The sequence below is a fragment of the Haliotis rubra genome, unplaced genomic scaffold, assembly GCF_003918875.1.
Source record: "Haliotis rubra isolate DU_JTF1 unplaced genomic scaffold, ASM391887v1 Scf154, whole genome shotgun sequence".
Lineage (NCBI taxonomy): Eukaryota > Metazoa > Mollusca > Gastropoda > Lepetellida > Haliotidae > Haliotis > Haliotis rubra.
Genome location: NW_025765492.1, coordinates 1,294,070 through 1,313,581, shown reverse-complemented (window position 1 = coordinate 1,313,581; position 19,512 = coordinate 1,294,070). Strand labels below are relative to the sequence as shown.

General features: G+C 39.9%; 2 protein-coding genes across 2 annotated transcripts in view; both read right to left on the bottom strand.

Moving 5' to 3' along the window:
- Window positions 1-3,366, bottom strand: part of LOC124270737 (calpain-3-like) — a 55,302-nt gene extending 51,936 nt beyond the window's left edge. Inside the window, exon 1 of the mRNA XM_046705776.1 lies at window positions 3,019-3,366. The gene's annotated coding sequence lies outside the window, so the exon portion shown is untranslated. The remainder of the gene's footprint in view (window positions 1-3,018) is intronic.
- Window positions 3,367-6,807: 3,441 nt separating this feature from the next.
- LOC124270739 (phosducin-like protein 3) lies at window positions 6,808-19,236 on the bottom strand. The gene is made up of 6 exons (XM_046705778.1): window positions 19,139-19,236; window positions 15,796-15,925; window positions 13,072-13,162; window positions 12,196-12,339; window positions 11,366-11,574; window positions 6,808-9,591 (listed from the first exon to the last, which is right to left on the bottom strand). Exons 1-6 carry the CDS (start codon window positions 19,142-19,144, stop codon window positions 9,455-9,457), a joined length of 717 nt encoding a protein of 238 aa, XP_046561734.1. The 5' UTR covers window positions 19,145-19,236; the 3' UTR covers window positions 6,808-9,454.
- Between the last annotated feature and the right edge of the window lie 276 nt (window positions 19,237-19,512).

The window sequence follows — 19,512 nt, the reverse complement described above, 5'->3', positions numbered from 1 at the left end:
AACGGGGCTCAGGACAGTCGGGGCGGTGGGGTAGCCTTGTGGTTAAAACGTTCGCTCGGCACCCGAAGACCCGGGTGCATTTCGGAGCATAATGGTCTTGTCAATAGGTTGTGTTAAAATGATTACTAATTGATGTCAGTCTGAGAATTATCCACCACACAGAGCTAATCACTGGTATACATGATCACAGTACACCATACCGCACAAATAGACAATAACACACAATATGGAGAACCGCACACATAAATTTATACACACAATTCCCCATGCAAATTGATAAGACCTCTATCTACCAGGCATGTACTTCCTGGTGTAGACTTTAGATGGCTTCCCAGTCTACGAACCGATGTAGTCCAAATAATCATAGTTGTTATTTCATTATCACTGTTCGGTAAGTATATATGATAACAACGACGTTCTCGATTGAATGTTCTTTGTCTGTTTAAAATGCATGTCCTCGGTCAATCCCACATGAAACCAACCAAGAGTAGCATATAATTTAAGGTTTACAGCAACCAAGATGTAATTCATTACGTAGGACTACATCATCGGTTGGAACAGCGAGCTGGGCCCCGTTCCTCAAAGCGATCGTAGCGCTACGACAGTCGTAAGTCTATGTTAAAGTATGGGAGTTACGATCACCTTAGCGCTACGATCGCTTCGGGGAACGGGACCCAGGAGGATTCGGTGGGTGAACGCCAAAGCACCGCCTCAGTCGTTCACGGATTTCCTCGCACACTGTACATTTCAGTTGGACAATTCCGAAATTGAGTATGAGAGCATTCTTGAGTAAACCATCATCAAGATGGCAGACTTCCATTCGCAATAAAAGCTTCAAAGGGCACACCTCCGAAATATCAGTCAAATACCAACTGATACTTCCTGTCCGAGTTAGTAACCGACCATTTCTTTCCGTGGGTAGGGGTAGGTTATGGGATACTCGGATGCTGGGAATTCATTGACTGGAGCAATTCATTGTAATGCAGCCATAAAATGAGGTATATTTTCTTTACTAAGACTGTTAGCCTGACTGAATGTTTGGAAAAAAAACAACTTACTCTTTTTTTCAGTTTCTCTTTTTAATAGTTTCTTGTTTGTTTATTGTTTCTGTTTATTCATGAAATAATTACTACATTGACCTTTTGGGGAATTCGCTTCAGTTAGATAATCGTTCTTTGCATTTACTAAATGGTAATATTTGTCCTTACAGGTCTAGTTGGTTTGAAGTTAGTTGGTTGGACCGTACTCAGCAATATGCCAGCCAAATGTAGGCGGTCTGTAAATAATCGAGTCTGGACCAGACAATCCAGTGATCAAGATCATGAGCATCGATCTACGCAATTGGGAACCGATGACATGTGTCAACCAAGTCAGCGACCCTGAACACCCGATCCCGTTATAAGTCGCCTCTTACGACAAGCATGGGTTACTGAAGATCAATTCTAACCCGGATCTTCACGGGTCTGTTGGTTTGAAACATAAGCTACAAGCCACTGTGCGTACATTTCAAAATAATTAAAGTTTGAGGAAATATAAAATGTTGGTTAATTTATCATATTAGTTTTGTTTTCAATGTTGTTACGTCCTTATACACCGCGTTAAGTAGGAATTGCCTATGACATTTAGGGATATGCGAAAATGAATGTATTCACCCATGTTTGACGTGGCCAAATATGAAAAACACACACACACACACACACACACACACACATGTAATGTTTTGATAACGATAATCTTTTTCAATCAAATACGATTTCATTTTCATTTCCCTGGCTGTTTATGAATGAAGAACTTCATCCAGAAAACAGTATGGAATATGTCAGACCTAGCTTGGAGCACTGGTTAGCTGAATAATTGCGAAATGATAAATGAACAGGATATCGCCTTCCTGACAGGAAGTCATCTTTCACTGGAATATCCGGTATATACGAGTCGTATATCACATGGGTGGTATCTGTTGTAAACAGGCTACCGATTTCGTGATTATTTGTCTCACACAGAATTAAACAGAACAGAATGTCAGTGTACAATATGTTTAAAAATACATGTATGGTGACAAGACATTTGGGTATATTTACGTACAACAGGCATGTATTAACTAGAAACAAGGTGTGAAAGGTACACGGGACAGGTATTTTTTTATCTAAAGGAGTTATAGCTTTGCATTAGGAGAGTGTTTACCCAAGTTTGTGAAAGGAGCGTTTTTGTATATACTTTAAAAAACAGTAGCAGGTAAACATTCGGGTTAACATAAAAGTATGGTGGCAACAGTTTATTTCTAGATTCGCTAAAGCAATCACAACACAAAAGTGCATGGTATGCATCGCTAACAAAGCTATTCTGGCACAGATTTTAAGTTCTTTCGATTAGCGATACATCATTCCATCCAGTAGCCTGAGACATGATGTCCCAAATTTAATAAGATGATACCACAGGCTGTCAGAGAGCTTACTAAACTACAGCGTGTAAGCAGTTGTGAACAAACAGCTTGGTCGGCTGATTGTCATAATATATTGATTAGTAAACACACAAACAAACGAAAACATAAGAGTCTAGCCTTGTCGTAAAGCTGCGTATTTGCCCAAAATACGCAAAAAGTGGCAGGTGATAAACAAAAGTCGTTTAAGAAAAGGTATACTGCCTTAAATACATCCATATACTGAACCCAAGAGAGCAAAAGGTTATAGAATACCCGACGAAAGCTAACAATAACTAATGTGAATGATACCACATAAGTTAATATCCGTTAGATCAACAGCTATTTCCACAGAAAAGGAAATTTATAACAGTGATTTGGTTTTGCGTTAGAATATTTCTCATGTTACCTCTTCTACAAACTTTAAAAATATGTTGCGGATTGTTGATACAGTATTTTGAAAAACATTTGTTGAAAGAAACACCTACTTGATGTATGTTTCACCGCTCAGCTCAACACACGGACGCAAATAAATCAACATAAGCACACCGTCATCAATATTTCAGCACGGAATGAATAAAGCAAATCACTTCAATACTCACCGATGTGACACTTGCATATTTTCCGTCAGTCCAGCTGTTCAACAAATCTTCCAATGATGTTGTGTTCCACTTGCCGTCTGCACTGAGTAACGAGCAGACGACTTTAACTGTCAAACGAACACCTGCCGTGCGCCGCGTGGGCTGTCAGCACGCGCTCACCTGTACGCATGCTCATGGAATGGACGCTGATACTAATGTTTCCTTTACCTACGTTCTGATCGATTCCACACATGCTGTTATATAGTTACTGGGGACCTACAAGTGACCTGTTCCGTCATTGCAGCGCGTGTTGCTTGCGTATGGGTTCTGCCTTTGCCGAAACTCAATAAATCAGTTTCCATGACAACGTTTTGTTGTCTAAGGGCGGCCATACCGCGGACGTTAGATTATGAAGTAGTCATTTATTGTGTTTGTTTAACGGATAACCATCCGTTCTGCGATCGCCAGAAGCGTTTGTGCCTAACATACTTTCTGCGCAGACAGCTGATAGTTTACTAGAGCATTGATCGGCTGGCTGGGTTGACACAAATCTACTCATTAAGTTACTGCTGGCATTTTCAATGCATGTAAATTACCACTTTTGTATCAATCAATTTTCTATTTCCTGATCAACTGCATCTCTGTACTGCTATCAGTGATGTATTACTATTTTTTTAATCGTTTATTTCAATTTATCATCCGGTGTAAAATATCCATGAAATGTTTATGACATGTTAAGTACACTAGAATAATTACTCACAGCAGAATATTTCATTCAGTGACATTGCATTGGCGTGAGATTTCAACGAAGGCAAAACCAACACATGCCCCGAATCCATTCATGCAGCATCCGAAGTACTCCATCCAATCAGACTCTTCTACCTCTCTACCGGCTCTATCCTCACCCAACCTGTTCCCCTTAACCCCCATGGCGTCCCACTCTACCTCCACCCCTACCACCACCTTTACCACAATCTATCCCATATCTCTCACCCTAGATACCATCACCTGACCCATCTCTCCCCTGTACCATTCCGCGCGACCCGCACTCCACCTTTCCACCCAAAACCCTTACGCTCCCCCTCCACGTATAAGTATAGACACTGCTATTCACATTTCATTAAAGTATAGACACTGCTATTCACACTTTACAATGGTTTGGACACTGCTATTCACATTTCACAAAAGTATAGACACTGCTATTTAAACTTCTCAAAAGAAATACACAGTTTGGACACTGCTATTCACACTTCACAAAAGTTTGGACAGTGCTATTCACACTTCTCAATGGTTTGGACACTGCTATTTACACTTCACAAAAGTTTGAACAGTGCTATTCACACTTCTCAAAAGTATGGACACTGCTATTCACACTTCACAAAAGTTTGAACAGTGCTATTCACACTTCTCAAAAGTATGGACACTGCTATTCACACTTCACAAAAGTTTGGACAGTGCTATTCACACTTCTCAATGGTTTGGACACTGCTATTCACACTTCACAAAAGTATAGACACTGCTATTTAAACTTCACAAAAGTTTGGACAGTGCTATTCACACTTCCCAAAAGTTTGGACAGTGCTATTCACACTTCACAAAACTTTGGACAGTGCTATTCACACTTCACAAAAGTTTGGACAGTGCTATTCACACTTCTCAAAAGTATGGACAGTGCTATTCACACTTCACAATAGTTTGGACAGTGCTATTCACACTTCTCAATGGTTTGGACACTGCTATTTACACTTCTCAAAAGTACTGACTGAGTTTGGTTTTACGCCGCTTTTTGCAATATTCCAGCAACATCACGGCGGTGGACACCAGAAATGGGCTTCACACATTGTACCCATGTGGGGATTCGAACCCGGGTCTTCGGCGTGACGAGCCAACGTTTTTACCACTAGGCTACCCACCGCCCCTTCTCAAAAGTATGGACACAACGATTCACACTTCACAAAAGGATGGACACTGCTATTCACACTTTTGACCTTTGGGGCAAAAAACAACAAAGACAACTACTGTTTCACATTCTTATTCAATGTAAAAACAATCTGTGATGGACTTTATAAACTACATGAAAATAGACTACACACAGTTGTGATTCACATGGGTAGCCACGCACCTCCGCAAAAATAAAAACCTCATAGGGAAAAAGCAAAAATGACTAAAACTTAAACATATACACTGTAACTGGTTTTCAGTCAATAAGCCACCTGGCCATTTACAATTTTACTAAAATATTCTGTAAATCTTGAAAAAACCTTTCTGCACATAAAGTCAGTGCAGATTTCCAAGCAGTTCATATTTTCATGTGATATTGCATGAAAACTATTTGTATCCATATATTTATTTATAAAGCTGAGACCAATTCATTTTCCAGATATTGGAACACATCTATTCTACCATGTTAAACTTTGTAAATGCCCAAAAATATATCACGGTAGACAGAAAATGATTTTTTAACACGTTACTGATAAAGTTTGATTTTTTTTCAGGAAATCAAATTTAAGAAGTCTGTAGCATATTGGTTAGGAATTTTGTTGAACATGAAAATGAAAGGTCTAGTTTAAACTACATTTCAATGAGTTATATTATTTCTATCCATATTTATAAATATATTGGAATTATTACTGTTTCAACATATTGAAGCAATGACAGACACAAAGGAGACCCACACATGAGGAGGTATATAACATTAAATACAAGGCTACAACACATAAATAATGTATATACACTACAGTTTGTGTAAAATACAGTAAAATGGCAATACGTACACATCATAGATGAATGACAGAACTGACATGATCAATCACATGATAACAGCATTATGTAATGAAACATCACAACTGGGCATGGCATACATCGAGGTCCAGACCTTTATTTCTTAAATAACAGATTATATTGTGGAAGATTCAGGTCAGTCATTGGTAAAGAAATAAATAATGTTGTTGTTTTTGTTCTCCATAAAGTTATCTGAATATATGATCAGTGTTAGTTTGTTGCTTTTAAAGATAACACTACCACAGGAACATCTCCCTTGTGTGGCAAATGAAGGTTTGAATTTTGTGGAAAAATACCTGTTTCAGATTCTTTCTCCCAAATGTGCCTATTTAAGGGCAAGGGGAACCTAACATCTGAATCAAATGTAAAAGAGTTCCTTGTGAGTTTTATCAGTGGACTGACAATGTACAGCAGTGTGTTGAAACACAATCAGAACAGCTTCATATCTAACATCACAGTCAAACTCGTGGCATGAAAGGTGCATACCATTCACACAGTGGGTGAGAACGTGCAGTCAAACACAACTTCTCATTTACATCATCCTAGCAACATACACCTTCATACCCTTATTGCGAAAATGGTTGTTTCTGGCCATAAACTTCCCTATGTGGCCGTCTCATTCATGAAGTGAAGTGAAATGTGGTATTTATATAGTGTTCAGGATTATTTCCCTTTCTCTTGTAGTTAGTCCCGATTTATGCCAGTTTTACAATGCTAGTCCACTGAGCCTACATGCCACAGTCAAACATGGACAACCCACACACAGTATAGGACTCAAAGTCCACTGGTTCAACTCCCTCGTGCTTGAGTGCCAGACCACGTAACAAGTTTTATTTGTCTACGTCTTTTAGTATGTCTTGGTTATCACTATGGATCAAAACTGATTTTTTCATTTCTCATATTGATACAAGAAAACAATTACAAAGTGAACTGTAGAGTTATTCATGAACCCTTGTTTTTTCTTTCTGGGGATCAGTAAATTCTTTCATGTACAGCTGCCATTTTTATAGATATTTAACTATATTCTGGAGAGGACTTTTTGTTTGGGAATAATATTCTAACTAGCACTACAATATGTATTGTTTTGAGAGTGGCATGTAATGATATCAGGCCTAACTCTGGGCTGACTATCATGGCAGTTTATTGCAACTGTTTATCGATTTCATCTAGTGCACTGACCTAATTGTCACTTTACACAGTAGTTGAGTTATATCAGAACATATCAGGTTAACATGGGCGGAAAACACAACAGGATGCAGATCATGTGTCCTAATCATGGTAAAACCTATCAGCTACTAAGGGAGGCAACTGTGTTCAATATGGAAGAAGGACCACTAACAATATTTAAACCCCATAATATTCCCTCTGACAGGCAACAACAGGCATTTCTCATAAACACTATGTGTTGCTGTCCTAAGTAATGATTGTCACAGCACACACAGTAGCACAGAGTGAAATCTAGTTGTACCAATGTTCTGAAACAGATCTATTACAGTGCTGTCAAGATATTCGTCTCACATAAAGGGAGACAACTCTACCTTTGTGCCTTTATGCTTTAAAAACTTCCTGAATCAGGATAATGAAATATGTTAGGATTATGAATTATGAAAATCTGACATAAAATAGTGATCAAGTCTTTGATCGCAATTTAAAATGAATCAACTAAAAACTAATGTTTACATTTACATGTAAGATGCTTCAACAAATCATTGTACATTTTGAAGATGTACCATCAACATAACACTGTAGAATGGTGCACTGATACTTCATCAATGGAAGATGACTGGATACAGCCACAGTACACACTCAACTAAGGCCAGGGCTACGAACGTTTCTAGAATAGCTTGCCAGGTTCTGATTTCAAACGGAATAGTGAAAAATTGGCTTGTAGGTTGGAAAAAAATAATATAAGAAATGTGTTTACATGATTCTCTTCACAAACTTAAAGTTTTATTTGGCTGGTCAAGTGAAAAATCTTAATGGTGAAACGATTTCTGTTTTGGTGTTAGTTTCATTATTCTCATTGTCAATGCTATCTTTACCCTTGGCATAAATATAACCTTGTCATTCTGATTTTAAATATTAACAGTGGAAGTCATGGATATTTTGTACTTAAACCTATAAAGGTAGACGTATATTGACAAATGCATCATCAACAAAAACAAAACCTTTCAGGTGCGACTTCTTCAACCTGACTCTGTGGTTTAGTCGGTGTTGATGTTCTTCGAGAATGCCTGCATTATATTCGAGAAATTGGTGAAATGATAGTTTGTTACTGAGGCTCAGGGGACGGGACTACAAGCAGACCAAAGAGGCACGAAACCTTTTAAACTTGAAACATAAAAGTCTGTTACTGTCATGCAAAATAACTGTACAGTTTTTGTAACATCAAAGAATGGTTGATATTGCCTTAGGAAAAATTGTGACGACTGCTGATTTTGAAAGATACATAGCTTAATTTTTAAAAATCTGAAAGTCACCATGTAAACTACACTAACTGGTCACACATCACATTCAGCACGACTTCTACGTCATCAGAAGCACTGGTTTCTAGACCTATGTACACATCAACACTGATGTATTGCTGTAAGTAGGGAATTTCAGAGGTTCCAATGACAACTACTCCCAGATTATGACAATAAGAGGTTGCCACGACAACTGTCTCCATATCTATGATAATCAGAAGGCTGTCATGCCAACTATCCCCACAAATGGAAAACTGTCATCATACAAAACTCCAGAGAGGAAGCACTTCTTAAAAAAAATTAGCAAAGAAAATCTTAGTTTCAGCTGAGCACAATTTGCTTCTGTTGAACGTAAAGGACTAACTTGATGAAACAAGACCTTCATCATCAGGCATTGCTTATTGTGAACATGCAGTCATCTGCAGACATTGCACAATGTTTTACTTCGTTTCAGGATCTGCCATCAAGAACATATTAATTGCGAACACAGAGAGGCATGGAAGTCCAAGACGCAGACACTGTCTGCACATTTTATGAAATAGTCATCTCCAAATCATATGAACATTTTCAAAGGATTATTTACTTCAACCAGTCCAGCAATGTTTTTACGATACCTTCATGAAATGACCTAAATATCTTTCAGACAATCAATAAACATTATCCATTTGATTCGTAATCATCGGACTCAACATCAAACAAAAAATATCCATAGGACTAGAAGAAACTATGAATTGTAGCCATCCCATGCAGGCTTTCAATCTTAATGGCCACCTGCGAACCTCACCAATCAGGAATTTTCGGATAAAGAATCCAGTATTTGTTCTCAAACAAACAATATAAAAACTTTTCTTTTATATTTCACAAACATTCCAGCTTAAATATGTAATCTTGTCCCAAAAGATTCTTATGCTGTATTTCAAACAAACCGAAGGTCTATTAATTTGTTTTACATTTCAACTCAATAACAAACTGAAGGATCTGAGAAGGAAAATATGTAAATGACTAAGTAAATGAAGGCCCAATATCTAGCAGGAATGGCCAAATAATCACACTGGCATACTCATGAGCAGTACGTCAAGTATGAAGCCTTGTATGGTGTAGATGTTTTGATGTACAGGAGTGGTCTCCCTTGTCACAGTGTCCCACCCCTCTCTGAGGGAATGATCAGGAACTGCAGCTTAATATCAGTTAGAAATGGGATATATGGAAGTTCAGTAGTCATCATCACTGTCATCATTTAGTGCACTTTGCCGCACTGCCAAGTTCATGACATCTCTGATTTCCTTCTTAGGTGATTCCTCCATGTCTGTTTTCACAGCACCTATTTGAGCTAGCATCCACTCGAGTTCTGAAACAAAACAACAGTTCACTGTTCATGTTGTCGCCATCAAACCTATCATTAGGTTCAGAACTGCGACACGAGCAGAACCATCTCCAACACTGAGTACAATGAGAAGGATACATGGGATCAAATGTGCCCTGATATTTGCACAAAGTCTACTGCCAGACTCTGTCTGTCCCTATAACTCTTGGTGTTCCTAGGAAACAGTAGGGCTGCAACAATTCACCCAGACCTCGATGGTTCGATTCGAATTTCGATACTAGACCCTCGATTCAATCATTTTCGATTTGATTCTACATACAAGTAAAAACATCACATTTCATGTAACTCTCAGGGACCGCTCATAATATAAGCATTTAAAAATATTTACAAATTATGCTTAAAAAATATGGGAAGGGGGAGTTGGGGGTCATTGATTTTGTACATGACATGCATTGAGGGTCACTTACTTTGTACATAAAATTTAGGGGGCATCAGTCACATTGTACATGCTTCCCCACAGAAATCATCATCATCCCCCTAGCCTTAAATTATGAACGGTCCCACAGAGTCGGCTTTTTTATCACGAAATCCATCGTCAATTTGGCGATGTCTACTAACAACAATTGTCATTATATAATTATCATGGCGTCAACCAATTACGTTTCGCCTTATTTCAGCACTCGAAACGGCGTTGGAGTAAAAATTGCATTCTGGCTTTGTGGAAATCATTTAAATTGGTATTCAAATATTGAATCGAAATAGTGATGATGGTTATCGAAAATTGAAACTGCCAGATTCGATTTTCGACGAATCAAACAGAATCGTTGCAGCCCTAGAACATAGTATGTACCCAGTCCACAGTTTTCAGATGAAACCATTTTGCGAAAAAATATATTAGGAATTCATATCAACTGAACATGTTCAGGGGCTGTGGAGTAGCCTAGTGGGTAAAGTGTTCGCTTGTCAAGCAAAGACCTGGGTTCAATTCCTCACATGGGAACTACTAATGAAGCCCATTTCTGGTGTCCCCCACCATGATATTGCTGGAATATTGCTAAAAGCAGCGTAAAACTTAACTCACTCACTCTCTGAACATGTTCAGCACCTGATATCTCTGCTGTAGGTGGGTTGAGTGAGTGAGTGACTAAGTGATATTCAACGTTGTTTTCCACAGTGTCTACACTATATTGCATCATGGCAGGATGAGGTGAAGGAAAGACCGAAATCAGGCACGTCTTAGAACTTTACCTTATCCGTTATGCAGTTATGGTCGTATTAAACCTAGAAATATAGCCCGGGTGAATCTGGAATCCATGATCAGGAGTTCCTAATTAAGGGACTCAACTCTGCACAGCATCGTAAATATCACATCTTGGTACAGTGAGACCCCAGATACCCGGACCCCAAATATCTGGAAACCTCGCCTTCCGGTCAATTTTCATAAAAAACACAATCTTTAACGTCATAAAAGTGACTGTCTATAACGGATATGCGGTTTCCGTTCCCGGACGGTAAATTTTACAAACCAACCGGTTAAATCAACTCAAAATTGACTCACTTATCCGCACGTAAAGTGTAACTCATGAAGATAAGCCGACCACCTTCTTCTCTATGCTTTTTTATCCTCAAAATTCGGCTTATAGCAATAATATACGGTAAGCCTGGATGACAGAAATCCAGATATCCGGATATTCAGTTATCCGGACGATTTACGTAAAAACGAATGTGTCCGGATATCCGGGGTATCACTATATATGTCAAACGTATGGATTTCTAAACAATATTCTGCCAGTCTTACCATCCTGTTTAAGGTTCATCCCCCCGAATGCTATTGGCCCAACAAACTGTTTCTTGAGGTCATCATTACAGTAGATAAACACGGTGGGCAGGTTCTTGTCAGGATAGTTAGGGATGCAGACTGACGACACGCCTTTCACAAACTTGGTTGCTGGGAACTTTCTGGCTAGGTTTGATAAATGTTGATTCATCAGCTTACACAAAGGAATGCTGAAAAACAAACGACACATTGTAGTAATATGTTAGTGAATTCCTTGCAGCTACACAAGGCCTACTGCTTACACTCTCTGTCAATAAGTCCTGGGTTCCAATTCACAGAGAAGATCTTAAAGCTAAGGTGTGACATAGACTTATGACAATTTTATCGCTAAAACCGCTTCATGGAAATTACCAAGGGCAAACACTCCTTTGACCTTTTACTTCAGTAATTACACACCATGTTTCATAATGTTTCTTTTAATCAGATCAGCACCCAAGAGAGAGTTTCATTATATCACTTCTATAGAGGTGTTGCAAAAACTGCAAAATGCTATACTGTATAAAATAATTAGGGTTGGAAATAATTAATAACATGTCCTATGACTAACAAGAAATGGAAATTTTGTAAGCCCAAATGAATAATTTATCAAACTTTATAATTATTGACGATTATTGTACTTCACATACAAAACCAACAGTTACATATTTGATATTTTGCCCAACTGGTGTGATAAGATGAAGTAAATAAGAGATGATCTGTGTAGCATCTTAGAACTAAATCAGTAGACTGACAGACCCACTGGATACAGCATCACCCTGGGGGTGGTCCCTGGGGGTGGGGAAATATCTTACCCATCTTGGTACACATGCACCACCACCCACACACCATCGCCAGCCTTGTTCACTTCCTTCACCCAGTCAGCCTTTGTGATCTCTAAGACGTCACCATAGTTACTCTTCATCTGTGCTGCCTTCATTTCAGCAATTCTTTGTCTCCTGGAAGCAGAGAGTAACAGAAAGTGAATCAGTGGTTTCAGCATTGGCCTTCAGAGTCAATTCTGATGGTGTCTCAGGGTTGTCGTTACTGTATACAGGTGCAGGCAAACAGGAAAAACATTATCATTTTGTTCAGAATTGGAAAGAGGTCTTAGTTTCATTGGTATTTATTAGCAAGGCTCCAGATAAGGGCCGTATCGGCATATGTACGGATATGAAATAAGCACGATAAGGTAGGAAATAATTTAGGAAACGTAGCAGATACACACCACAGCAATGGTGTATGGTCTTAGATTCATTTACAGACGTATTTAGCAATGTTGTGGTGCATATATGAAACGAAACATGAGATTACTGATACTCCATTCAATTCCATTCAGTACTCTAAATGTACTCTTATTGTTTTCCAGTACTCCTATATTGAAAAAATAAGGAGTATGTTCTCCTGATCATGAAAAATTATCTGGAGCCCTGTATTAGATTTAACTACATTACATGGAACTTTGTAATTCCAATTTGGGAATTTGTACTGACAAATGTTGCAGGCTTCCAGCCAAATACTGGCCTGCAGCAGGTCTAGATAACCCCCTGCAACAATGTCAACTGGTCAATACAAGAGTCCCCAAAATACCAGTTCATTTCAATATAGTTATAACCTGATGAACCCATTAGACAAAAACACATTGCAGTTCATGAACATTCACTGTCCGTGATTTCTAGATAACCACTCACTTGTATTCTTCAAACATCCTCTCTTCCTCTTCATCGATGTCATCTTCATTCTCATCAAGCTCATCCAGATTCATGTCAGCTAACGCCTTCCCTGAGACAGCAAGGCACAACCATGGTGACAGGGAGCAAAGTAAGAACTGACATGGAGGGATTTACGTTAGTCTATCGTGTTTATAAATTTACGGGGATGAAAAATGTAGTATTGCAACAAAGAGATCCTGACACAGAATCGTAAACACATCTAACTCTGCAAAATATGTTGCAGAGCCTTAGATGACTTGGCCTTTCCTCATCTGCTCAAAGGGTATGTGAAAAGCAACATAAATCAATGTTAGAGGTGAGGTGAAAGGTGCTGTGCCATCACAACATAGATAACTGCAGCAAGCTTTGTTTCCCTTGTGTTTATGGATGCTTTTTCTATACCAGACTTATTTTTATTTTATCGTGCTTGCCCACTGCGATACCATTCTACAGTTTAACAAGAGATACTTCGCTCAGAAACGGTATACTGACTCCAAGGCAACTAGTTATGGTTTTATTCCCAAAATGCTGAGTTCCAGGCAGGGTGACAACAAGTACCATAGTTTAAAATCTTGTGGTGTTACACGGCAGCTAAACAATGTAGAACTTAGAAGTACCGTGGCCGTGTGACCTGTATTCTACTGACCTTGGCTGTGTGAAATGTATTGTACTGACTGACCTTGGCTGTGTGAGCTGCACTGTACTGACCTTGGCTCTGTGAGCTGTACTGTACTGACCTTGGCCGTGTGAGCTGTATTGTACTGCCGTGTGAGCTGGCTATATTGTACTGACCTTGGCGTGTGAGCTGTATTGTACGTGTGAGCTGTACTGACCATGGCCGTGAGTGAGCTGTATTGTACTGACCATGGCGTGTGAGCTGTATTGTACTGACTGGCTCTGTGTGTGAGCTGTATTGTGTGAGCTGTGAGCTGTATTGTACTGACCATGGCCGTGTGAGCTGTATTGTACTGACCTTGGCTCTGTGAGCTGTATTGTACTGACCATGGCCGCTGTATTGTACTGACTGTTGGCGTGTGAGCTGTATTGTACTGACCATGGCGTGTGAGCTGTATTGTACTGACCATGGCCGTGTGAGCTGTATTGTACTACTGACTGACTATGGCGTGTTATTGTACTGACCATGGCCGTGTGAGCTGTATTTGTACTGACTGACCATTGGCCTTGTGTGAGCTGTATTGTACTGACCATGGCCGTGTGAGCTGTATTGTACTGACCATGGCCGTGTGAGCTGTATTGTACTGACCATGGCTGTGTGAGCTGTATTGTACTGACCATGGCGTGTGAGGAGCTGACCATGGCCGTGTGAGCTGTATTGTACTGACCATGGCCGTGTGAGCTGTATTGTACTGACCATGGCCGTGTGAGCTGTATTGTACTGACCTTGGCCGTGTGAGCTGTATTGTACTGACCTTGGCTCTGTACTGACCTTGGCTCTGTAAGCTGTATTCTACTGACCATGGCCCTGTGAGCTATGTATTCTACTGACCATGGCCTGTGTGAGCTGTATTGTACTGACCATGGCCGTGTAGGCTGTATTGTACTGTGAGCTGTATTGTACTGACCATGGCCCTGTGTAGCTGTGTATTGTACTGACCATGGCCCTGTGAGCTGTATTCTACTGACCATGGCCCTGTGAGCTGTATTGTACTGACCTTGGCCCTGTGAGCTGTATTGTACTGACCATGGCCGTGTGAGCTGTATTGTACTGACCTTGGCTCTGTGAGCTGTATTGTACTGACCTTGGCTCTGTGAGCTGTATTCTACTGACCATGGCCCTGTGAGCTATATTGTACTGACTGACTTTGGCTGTGTGAGCTGTATTGTACTGACCTTGGCCGTGTGAGCTGTATTCTACTGACCTTGGCCGTGTGAGCTGTATTCTACTGACCATGGCCCTGTGAGCTATATTTTACTGACTGACCATGGCCGTGTGAGCTGTATTGTACTGACCATGGCCGTGTGAGCTGTATTGTACTGACCATGGCCGTGTGAGCTATATTCTACTGACCATGGCCGTGTGAGCTGTATTCTACTGACCTTGGCTCTGTGAGCTGTATTGTACTGACCTTGGCTCGTGTGAGCTGTATTCTACTGACCATGGCCGTGTGAGCTGTATTCTACTGACCTTGGCTGTGTGAGCTGTATTCTACTGACCATGGCCGTGTGAGCTGTATTCTACTGACCATGGCCGTGTGAGCTGTATTGTACTGACCTTGGCTGTACTGAGCTGGCCGTATTCTACTGTATTGTACTGACCATGGCTGTGTGAGCTGTATTGTACTGACCATGGCTGTGTGAGCTGTACTGTACTGACCCTTGGTGTGTGAGCTGTATTGTACTGACCATGGCCGTGTGAGCTGTATTGTACTGACCATGGCCGTGTGAGCTGTATTGTACTAAGCTGGCTCGCCAGTGTTATGGTTAGAGCGTTGGACTCATAATCCAGTGTTTGGAGTTCAAGTCGGGATAGCGACAGAAACACCCAACTCAACTCAACCCTGGAACATGACTCCCCAACTCAACTGTATTGTACTGACCTTGGCCATGTGAGCTGTATTGTACTGACCTTGGCCGTGTGAGTTGTATTGTACTGACCTTGGCTGTGTGAGCTTTATTGTACTGACCTTGGCTGTGTGAGCTTTATTGTACTGACCTTGGCTGTGTGAGCTTTATTGTACTGACCTTGGCTCTTATCTTGAATGGTCTGCTCCACCATGTTGACCAAGTCATCCTCAGTGACTTCCTGTTCTTTGGGCGGGATGATGCCTTTAGCTCGGAGTACATCATTCCATTCAGTGTCAGCGTTTGGGTCCTGCAACAACAGCAACAATTAACTAAAGGTGCTCTACAACCTCAACTAAGAAATTATCACAAAGTCCACATGCTCTAAGAACCTGAATATTCCATAGATTTATATTTTCTTTTCACTTGACTTAAAATACCTGATACAAAATAGACCTGTGTATCGTCAATCACTACATGTAAGTAACTTAAATCTTTTAGTGTCATTTTGAAAGAGGATTGGTATGAAAATGTAGCACATTGTACCATTTACACAGATTTATTTAGTATTCCAAAGCAAATGCAGTTGTTGGGCAAACTGTAAAAAAACTAACTTTGTCAAACTGGAATTGTATGAAGTTGTGTTGTCCTTAAATACAGGCATGATACAGGCATAGTAATATAGCAATACATGAAGCTCTTTATCACAGTGCTTATTGGTGCAGTTATATTTGTTTTAACTATATTTACCTAAGTTAGGATTTATTAACACTAACTTTTACCAAGAGATTGCACTCTACGGAGAACACCTGCCTCTGAGCTGATCTATGTCTATGATAAATCCCTGATTTAGTTTTCAATATGTATTAATATATCATATACCATATTGTTATGAATAATGTGGATCATTTCAGCCTTATTCTTTTCCTGTATAACCATGAACACAACAGACCTACAAGGACAACGTGCTATCGTGTTCCTCGTCTAGTCCCCTGGGACGTGTGAAACGTGTTACCCAGAGACAATATTGTGTGGTCTTGTACATTAGGAATACACCATCACACATGTTCACCAAGTTTATAAAGGTCATCAGAAAACACAGCTTATGTACAGTACACAAGATGTACTTGAGGAATAGGTAAATGTTCTCGTCCATATAGGTAAATGTTCCCATCCATAATTTCCCCAATGAATATAGTCTATAATAATATAATAATAATTGCTTTGTATAGCCCCTATTTCCAGCTATATGCAGCTGCTCAATGGTGCTTTACACGTTACAGTTCAATCACTAGATGAGAAAAGAAATGTTTTGAGTTTTCTCTTAAAAGTTGGGAGAGAGTCACTGTTCCTGATGTCAAGGGGGACCGTGTTCCACAGGGCGGGAGCTGCAACTGAGAAGGCACGATCTCCAGCCTTTGTTGACATTGATAGAACAACCAGTTTCTCCTTCTGGGCAGAACATAAGGTTCTGGATGGGTGGTAGACTGATAGAAGGTCCTTTAAATAAGTAGGCGATGACTCAACATAGAGAGCATTGTACGTCAAGACGAGCAACTTGAAACTGACCCGATGTCTAATGGGCAACCAGTGTCATATATTATGATTTACTGAGATACCATGCAACAACCATACCATCATGACCATGCATGTTCTACTAGATTCTGCACCAATATCCCAGTTCAACATAACAATCCAGAATAATCTTGACACTCACTGAGACAATAACCTTGTCATCAAGAGATCAGTGTACAGTGATATATTAGTTTAAACAGTAATTCCACTGGAAGACTAAAGTCCAGTTTGGACTGCAGTGTGCATAAGATGGAAATCACATTTTGGGCAAATAGTTAAGCCCTTTGGTATTTCATGTTAAATGAACCATTAGTGAGTGAGTGAGTTTAGTTTTACGCCACTTATAGCAATATTCCAGCAATATCATGGCAGGGGACACCAGAAATGGGCTTCACACATTGTACCCATGTGGGGAATCGAACCCGAGTCTTCAGCGTGACGAGCCAACACTTTAACCACTAGGCTCCCCCACTGCCCCCAAATGAACCATTCAGATTGAAGATGGAGGTGCATGTGTTTGGAATATCCCAGCACTACACTACAGACAACATACATGTATGTGATACAGTTGACTTATTTATGATGTTTGCATAATACATGCCAGCTTGTGTATCTTATAACTTGAAAACAAGAAACAGATAATCAAGCAATAAATTAACAGTGGAGGTAGCTATGCATTAATAATAAATACCATGGCATATTTATGTTCAAAACAACACCTAAAACCTTCATAGTCCATTTTGTATTGACCAGACCTGTTACATATGTCTTATAGGACACACTCTTGGTATTCTTGGAAGTGAGAGTTCACACATCAAACATGTCAAACAATACTAATTTTGATAAGTTAACCTACTTTCAAATCTCATGCTGCGTAACCACAAAAGGTGTTTGATAGTTTTAGATATATCCCCACTGTAACATATATGGTATGTTACTGAAGGGGCTGTGGTCATCCTCATCATCAGTTACACTGAAAACACATTGTTTGTTGATACGAACAACTTGGTCAAGCACTGGAATGTGTGAAATGTCAAACTGTAACAGACTGTGATGAACATATATTATAAACTGGTCCTTTCTCTCATAAATTCAATCCTGTCTAGATTAGAAAACTGTCATTGATATCATGATAATGAAATATGTATGGGATTAGGTTTTGTCTAGCACCGTCATAGTTCATATGAATAAACTCGTATTCCAGCCAAGGCCTACATAGTCGAGCACACCTTGGTATAGTGCAAAGTCGTCTAGTTATATGTTGGACTAGCACCATCAGAGATTCTGATTAATCCACAAACAAAATCACAGCTAGCTATGTGATCTTCTCCTGGTAAGAGTAATCTAACTTTATCTTTGACAAAACTGGACATGATTGCTAAGATGTGACAGAGTCAATAAGAATAGTTTTACTCCAATTATTATCAATATTCAAGCAATATCATATCAGGGGACCCCAGAAATGGGCATCACACATTGTGCCCACAAGTATACATGACTAAATAATGTAGAAATCTACAATTTCCTTGCCCATCTTAATACTAACAAGACAAAACTAAAACGTTGTCTAATCCGCTGCACCATCAAGAGCATAGTACTTTCTGATCATCATGTGCAAACACTGTCAAGATGATATGGGTTTTTAATGTTTAAAATTCTGACTTCCTCTTTTCTGCATGTTAAGTCACCAGTGTTCAAATAGTTCCCTCGGTTCAGTGTGTGTCACAACAGGAGTGGGATACTTCTATTACTCCAGTTATAAAATCCAACGAATTTCAGAACTGACCGGGAATCACGATCTTCACGAAGAAAGAAACCACTTCTCCATGCAACAATCCAAGCCGCTCCACGTTCACTCAGTCGGAAGATTAACAGAACTCTCCCCGTAACGGGACTGTGCAATTGCCGTTCCGGGTTCACCGCGAAACATCAATTTCTTGCAACTTACCTGCATTTTGTTCTCCTAGTATGAAGCGATCTCAAAATGTAGACTGATTGTTGTAAAGATATATCGCTCACCACTCACATGTAAAGGGCGATTCCCGTTGTGAGCCTCGTTCGGGAGATAACTCGTGACGTCACATAAGGAATTCCCCTCTTGTCGTCATTCCATATTTGGAAGTAGATTACGCACCTGGATAAGTGTGACGAAGTGCTAATTTTCGTTTATTACCCAATGTTATGTGTCATTTTCAACATGTAAGGTTACCTGTACATGGTAGCATCTGTCTTGTGAACACCCGTTGCGGGAAATAAACCCCCGTTGTGACAACCTGGCATTGTGTAACTGCAGGGGCCATTTGATATCCACCGTTTGTTGTT